The following is a 7,744-nucleotide window of genomic DNA, read 5'->3' as shown; positions in this document are numbered from 1 at the left end:
AGATGATGTTGTGTACCTTAACTGCAAAAGAAAACAAGTGAATCTTTATGAATATGTTAATAATTTAATAACCAGCGTAACTTCTGGTGACATTCGTTCATTGGTCTTTAGAGAAGAGAGTAAAACCACACCTTGTGTTTGTACATGCCAGGTCGTTGGCCTGCAGAGGTAGAACTGCACACACCTCCTTGCCTTCCACCTCTTCTCAGTTCACCATCATCACCCTTAGTGCTTGTGTTGTGTCTCCTCCAGCATCACCCTTAGTGCTTGTGTTGTGTCTCCTCCATCATCACCCTTAGTGCTTGTGTTGTGTCTCCTCCATCATCACCCTTAGTGCTTGTGTTGTGTCTCCTCCAGCATCACAGCCGTGCTGAGTAACAAGTGTGGCTTCCAGCTGCAGTACCAGATGATCTTCTGCGTGTGGCTCCTGGCCTTCAGCCCACAGCTGTGTGAGCAGCTGCGCCGCTACAACGCCGTGCCCGTCCTCTCAGACATCCTCCAGGAGTCCGTCAAGGAGAAAGTCACCCGCATCATCCTAGCTGCTTTCCGGGTAAGACGTCCCGGGTCACGCTGGACTAGGAATGTGGAGTTCCGAAATTTATAGGGAACAAAACATTTAATGGACAAACTCCTATTATCAGTCACCTGACAACGTTGTTATAAGACAATTCTGTTTAATCTAATGTGGGTCTTTATCATCCATATCACACAGCAGCGAGCAAAAATGAGAGTGAAGTAAGAGCAGTCTGGTAGCCCTGGAGAAGCATCAGGTCTCCAGGCACAGAGTCCACACTGATTCTCATAGTTAGTAACAGGAGTGATGTGAACCAGAGGACAGAGCCTGCTGGCTCCAGTAGAGAGGCAGATAAACTGGGAACAGGTGCACAGGATTAAAAATCAGGTGCTTGGGGGCGAGGCAAAGTGTGTGTGTGTGTGTGTGTGTGTGTGTGTGTGTGTGTGTGTGTGTGTCAGTGTCAGTGTCAGTGTCCTGGGTGCCAACTGCACCATGACACCCTCATTTTGTCCACAAAACATGGTTAGCTTGATTAATACATGACGTGAATGTGGGGTCAAGTCTTTAAAACGGTGCTTAAGTGTAATTAGCAGAGGTGGGACCAAGTCAGTGTTTTGCAAGTCTCAAGTAAGTCCAAGTCTTTATCCTCAAGTCCCGAGTCAAGTCTCAAGTAAAGACAGTCAACTCAAGTCAAGTCCCAAGTCTGAAACTTGGAATTTCAAGTCCTTTCGAGTCTTTTTTTTTACAGGCACCAACGCTTTACGAATGCTACGCTGATGCGTTTCTTTACTCGTTTTGTTGGTGTCCGCCAGCCAAAAGATGACAGATCATTTACAGTTTATCTTCTCTTAATTACATAAATGTACTTAAACAAGAATGTTTCGTTTTCATTTTACAAGAAAATAGCAAGCTTCATCGTAAGCAAGATGCTGTCATTACGAATGGTTATTCTAAACATTTGGATAAAATGTTTAAATATAGACTAATAAAAGGTTAGGGTTATTTTTTCATTGTTTTCTGTTATTGTGGGGTCACGGTGTAGGCTACTATTGTTACCTGGAGATTCAGTGGGGTCACATATTCTGATGGCTGCTGTCAGAATTGGTCATATATTGGCTCGTGGATACCAACAAAACGAGTAAAGAAAGTGCATCAGCGTAGTTTACGTAGCATTCGTAAAGCGTTTGTGCCTCTGAACAAAAACTGTGAAATAGCGCCCCCTGTGGTCACAAAACTCGACGGTCACAGAATCTGGTGTAACGCCGGTCTGCGTCAGAAGGACGGAAATGAAATGGGGCGCACTTTATAAATATTAATATGCGTTTTAGATTTAGATTTGGGGTAAAAAAAATCAAGTCTTTGCAAGTAAACAGGTTCAAGTCCAATTCAAGTCCCAAGTTATTGGTGTAAAAGTCCAAGTCAAGTCTAAGTCTCTGAATATTTTTTCAAGTCAAGTCAAAAGTCTTAATATTAATGACTCGAGTCTGACTCGAGTCCAAGTCATGTAACTCGAGTCCCCACCTCTGGTAATTAGTACTCCCTACCATATCATCCAGACATCTAAAAAGGATTCAATATTTCTCTGAGCCTTTGTTATAATATTACTAAATACCCCATTGTGTCCTTGTGCAGGTTCACCAGTTATAATATTACGAAATACCCCATTGTGTCCTTGTGCCGGTTCACCAGTTATAATATTACTAAATACCCCATTGTGTCCTTGTGCAGGTTCACCAGTTATAATATTACTAAATACCCCATTGTGTCCTTGTGCAGGTTCACCAGTTATAATATTACTAAATACCCCATTGTGTCCTTGTGCCGGTTCACCAGTTATAATATTACTAAATACCCCATTGTGTCCTTGTGCAGGTTCACCAGTTATAATATTACTAAATACCCCATTGTGTCCTTGTGCAGGTTCACCAGTTATAATATTACTAAATACCCCATTGTGTCCTTGTGCCGGTTCACCAGTTATAATATTACTAAATACCCCATTGTGTCCTTGTGCAGGTTCACCAGTTATAATATTACTAAATACCCCATTGTGTCCTTGTGCCGGTTCACCAGTTATAATATTACTAAATACCCCATTGTGTCCTTGTGCCGGTTCACCAGTTATAATATTACTAAATACCCCATTGTGTCCTTGTGCAGGTTCACCAGTTATAATATTACTAAATACCCCATTGTGTCCTTGTGCCGGTTCACCAGTTATAATATTACTAAATACCCCATTGTGTCCTTGTGCCGGTTCACCAGTTATAATATTACTAAATACCCCATTGTGTCCTTGTGCCGGTTCACCAGTTATAATATTACTAAATACCCCATTGTGTCCTTGTGCAGGTTCACCAGTTATAATATTACTAAATACCCCATTGTGTCCTTGTGCAGGTTCACCAGTTATAATATTACTAAATACCCCATTGTGTCCTTGTGCAGGTTCACCAGTTATAATATTACTAAATACCCCATTGTGTCCTTGTGCAGGTTCACCAGTTATAATATTACTAAATACCCCATTGTGTCCTTGTGCCGGTTCACCAGTTATAATATTACTAAATACCCCATTGTGTCCTTGTGCCGGTTCACCAGTTATAATATTACTAAATACCCCATTGTGTCCTTGTGCCGGTTCACCAGTTATAATATTACTAAATACCCCATTGTGTCCTTGTGCAGGTTCACCAGTTATAATATTACTAAATACCCCATTGTGTCCTTGTGCCGGTTCACCAGTTATAATATTACTAAATACCCCATTGTGTCCTTGTGCAGGTTCACCAGTTATAATATTACTAAATACCCCATTGTGTCCTTGTGCAGGTTCACCAGTTATAATATTACTAAATACCCCATTGTGTCCTTGTGCCGGTTCACCAGTTATAATATTACTAAATACCCCATTGTGTCCTTGTGCAGGTTCACCAGTTATAATATTACTAAATACCCCATTGTGTCCTTGTGCAGGTTCACCAGTTATAATATTACTAAATACCCCATTGTGTCCTTGTGCAGGTTCACCAGTTATAATATTACTAAATACCCCATTGTGTCCTTGTGCAGGTTCACCAGTTATAATATTACTAAATACCCCATTGTGTCCTTGTGCCGGTTCACCAGTTATAATATTACTAAATACCCCATTGTGTCCTTGTGCAGGTTCACCAGTTATAATATTACTAAATACCCCATTGTGTCCTTGTGCCGGTTCACCAGTTATAATATTACTAAATACCCCATTGTGTCCTTGTGCCGGTTCACCAGTTATAATATTACTAAATACCCCATTGTGTCCTTGTGCCGGTTCACCAGTTATAATATTACTAAATACCCCATTGTGTCCTTGTGCCGGTTCACCAGTTATAATATTACTAAATACCCCATTGTGTCCTTGTGCAGGTTCACCAGTTATAATATTACTAAATACCCCATTGTGTCCTTGTGCAGGTTCACCAGTTATAATATTACTAAATACCCCATTGTGTCCTTGTGCAGGTTCACCAGTTATAATATTACTAAATACCCCATTGTGTCCTTGTGCCGGTTCACCAGTTATAATATTACTAAATACCCCATTGTGTCCTTGTGCAGGTTCACCAGTTATAATATTACTAAATACCCCATTGTGTCCTTGTGCAGGTTCACCAGTTTTGCTCTTTTGAATGTTTCTCCCTGTTCTGCCTACTCCACTTATTTATTATTAATGGCTGGGACCGACCAGCACTCTTACACCCTGCACACACTCTTACACCCTCCACCCACTCTTACACCCTGCACACACACACTTACACCCTGCACACACACTCTTACACCCTTCACACACTTACACCCTCCACACACTCTTACACCCCGCGCACACACACTCTTACACCCTCCACACACACTTACACCCTCCACACACACTTACACCCTGCACACACTCTTACACCCTGCACACACACTTACACCCTGCACACACACTCTTACACCCTGCACACACACTCTTACACCCTGCACACACACTCTTACACCCTCCACACACTCTTACACCCTGCACACACACTCTTACACCCTCCACACACACTTACACCCTCCACACACTCTTACACCCTGCACACACACTCTTACACCCTCCACACACTCTTACACCCTCCACACACACTCTTACACCCTCCACACACTCTTGTACACCTCCATTACACATGTTTGTGAGTTGGATTACCACGTAGGCTTGTCAGTAATCTGATTTTGTTCCCAAGGCATTTATTTTCCTATTATCAAGCACCATCTTGTCAGAGGCACATCTACACTGAAACGCATTACAGGTACAGGGAGAAAAAAAAACGTGTTATTGTCACTCTATTCATTCAGGCTTTCTCTGGCCTGCCTGCACTACACTTAGTGTTTCATTTAGCCCTGAAAGCCGGCGGCTTTTTGGGTATTAGTGTTGGGTAATGAATTCATTGTCCGCGGCTCTGACAGTATTAAATTAGACTGCTGCTTTTCATTCATTTCATCTGCAGCAAATCTGATTAACTTGACCTGCTTGGAGATTCTCTCTGTCCTTGCTCCTAATTACTCCGGCTATTGTTTTGTAGCCTGCACTGAAGTTATATTGTAATCTGAAACAATACTAGGTTCACATGAGTGCTTTCTAATGGGTTATGGCTGTATGTCAGAAGTGACAGCAGGTTTTTGTGAGGGGGGGTGGTCCTGCATTTATGACTGGCTTCTCCTCGTGTTCCCCCAGAACGAAAAGGAAGCCTGGACATCCAAACAGGAATAGATCACATAAGAATGACCATAATTAGCACTTGCACATATGTTAACTGCTTTTTTAGAGTGAATGTGCTGATCTTTTTCCTCACAATCAGAGCATCATTAGCTTATGAGTGAAGGGGGTTAAGGCAGCATAACGGTTCTGAGTCATTTAAAAGCTCAGTGCTTTTAGTTAGTTTCATTTTAAGTGCGTTCATTTGCCACTTCAGTAACACAGTCTAGATTTTCACAATAGCATCACAAAGTAGTAAAGAAAAAAGTTAAACTGATCACATTTTTCCTTACTTGTGTTAACGATATACTAACATGTTTTTTCTCCTCAGCCACTACTGAAAGTCTGTTTTCTACCCCAGTGACCACTTCTAAATCTACACATTCACTTAACAGCATTTAATTAGTGCTTTCTTACCTTTAAACCAGGGGTGCCCAATACGTCGATCGCGATCTACTGGTTGATCGTAAAGGAAGTGTGGGTAGATCGCATGACATTAAACAGTAGGAGATGAATGACATACAGGGTAGCCAATCGAACGTCTATTCCTAAGGGAAATAGCGGCATTTTCGGACTGTTCAAGCATCATTTCGGGTGTCACTTCATTGTTAAACACAAGGCGTCCTTCCAAGATGGAGATGATAAAGATGGAGATGACTGTATGTATCAAGGAATACAGTCACAAGGCGCTCTGAAGCCATGTCTGAGGATTTGACCCAGCAACTTTGGAAGGATATTGCGGACCGCGAGTGTTTCTCGCTACAATTAGCGATACTTTAAAATACTTTATAAATATAAATAAATTAAATTCCTTATTTATCCTAAAAGGAAAAAAGGAAAAGAAAAGAAAGACTACACCATATTAAATAGTAATAATTATAACTTAAATAATGATAATTTAGAAGAAATACATTTGTTTAGCATTTTTATTGTAGGTAGATAATTTTGACTTGGTCATCTTATAAGTAGCTCGCAAGCTGAAAAGGTGTGGGCACCCCTGCTTTAAACTATCAAAAAAAAATCAATTATCTTGCGCATATCTAATTCATCATTCTCTGGCTTTGTGCTACATCTGAGCATCTGCGCCATAACCCCCAAATATATCCTGGAGCATCTCCTCATCCTACAACACTGAGTTTAGCCTTACATGTAGACGTAGTTCGACGTGGCGGATTAATATGCCCCCACAGTGCTGTACTCTCAAAGGTACACTCATTACTGCTTGAATTCAAAGGTACACTCATTACTGCTTGAATTCAAAGGTACACTCATTACTGCTTGAATTCAAAGGTACACTCATTACTGCTTGAATTCAAAGGTACACTCATTACTGCTTGAATTCAAAGGTACACTCATTACTGCTTGAATTCAAAGGTACACTCATTACTGCTTGAATTCAAAGGTACACTCATTACTGCTTGAATTCAAAGGTACACTCATTACTGCTTGAATTCAAAGGTACACTCATTACTGCTTGAATTCAAAGGTACACGCATTACTGCTTGAATTCAAAGGTACACTCATTACTGCTTGAATTCAAAGACAGCTTCCTCTCTTCTCAATTCCTATGAATTCTTTCTTTGATCTCTCCCCAACCCCTTTTCCCTTGTCCATACTCAAAAATACCCGTTGGCCTGTACTGGTATATTAACACCACATTCTGACTTTAGATCTGCAGGGAATTTCAGCGCCTCAATCCTAATTGGTCATTTGTGTCAGAGGCCGTATAACACCACCACCATTCAGTATATGGGCAGTAGTCCGATGACCTGCCTTCCCACATTTTAATATGGGAGTCTGCAAGTACATTGTTTTCTAGCTATATTATTTTGGTTACTGTGTTCAGACCTGTCAGTGTAGATCATAAGGGCAAAAACTCCTTTTAAGGTCGTAGTCTGCTGGTTAATGAGAGAGTATGTACATGCTGTTAAAAAGGTTTTCATTAAACGGTTAAAGTAAAGGTTGTTCTGACTATACAGTGGGATGCGAACGTTTGGGCACCCTTGGTAATTTTCCTGATTTACTTTTATAAGTCATTGAATGTTTGGATAAAACATTTCAGTTAAATATATCATGTAGGGCAGAGGTCACTAACAGGCAGACCGCGGTCCGGATCCAGACCCGAACGCAGTCCTGTCCGGACCCAATCTCATTCCTGATTAACTCTGCAAATTTCTATTTCTGTGGTCCTCAACCAACGGACCTCGGTCCGGATACGGACCCAAATGCCATCCCATCCTGACCCAGAATAAATTGTAAAAAATATTTTTTAATTTTGACGGGAGAATAAATTTTAAACCGAAGCATTTATTTCAGGGCTATTGAAAAATACACTCCGTCACGATTGTTACGCCCCCCCCCCCCCCCCCCCCCCCAGGTCAGAGCTACTATCTGCCAAATTTGGCCCGCAGAAAAATATAGTTGATTAGCCTTGATGTAGGGGATAAGCACAGTGATATTTGAGAGGTGAA

General features: G+C 41.2%; 1 protein-coding gene across 3 annotated transcripts in view; it reads left to right on the top strand.

The window, feature by feature from the left end:
• The window catches only part of atp6v1h (ATPase H+ transporting V1 subunit H), a 44,321-nt gene that overhangs the window by 17,914 nt on the left and 18,663 nt on the right, over positions 1 to 7,744 (top strand). For all 3 annotated transcript variants that reach the window (XM_076984732.1, XM_076984730.1, XM_076984731.1), the window contains one exon: positions 358 to 550. In XM_076984732.1, the coding sequence (XP_076840847.1) occupies positions 358 to 550 (193 nt within the window). The remainder of the gene's footprint in view (positions 1 to 357; positions 551 to 7,744) is intronic.

This window comes from Brachyhypopomus gauderio, unplaced genomic scaffold (genome assembly GCF_052324685.1).
Source record: "Brachyhypopomus gauderio isolate BG-103 unplaced genomic scaffold, BGAUD_0.2 sc34, whole genome shotgun sequence".
NCBI classification, from domain to species: Eukaryota; Metazoa; Chordata; class Actinopteri; order Gymnotiformes; family Hypopomidae; genus Brachyhypopomus; species Brachyhypopomus gauderio.
This window is presented reverse-complemented; position numbering and strand designations above follow the sequence as displayed.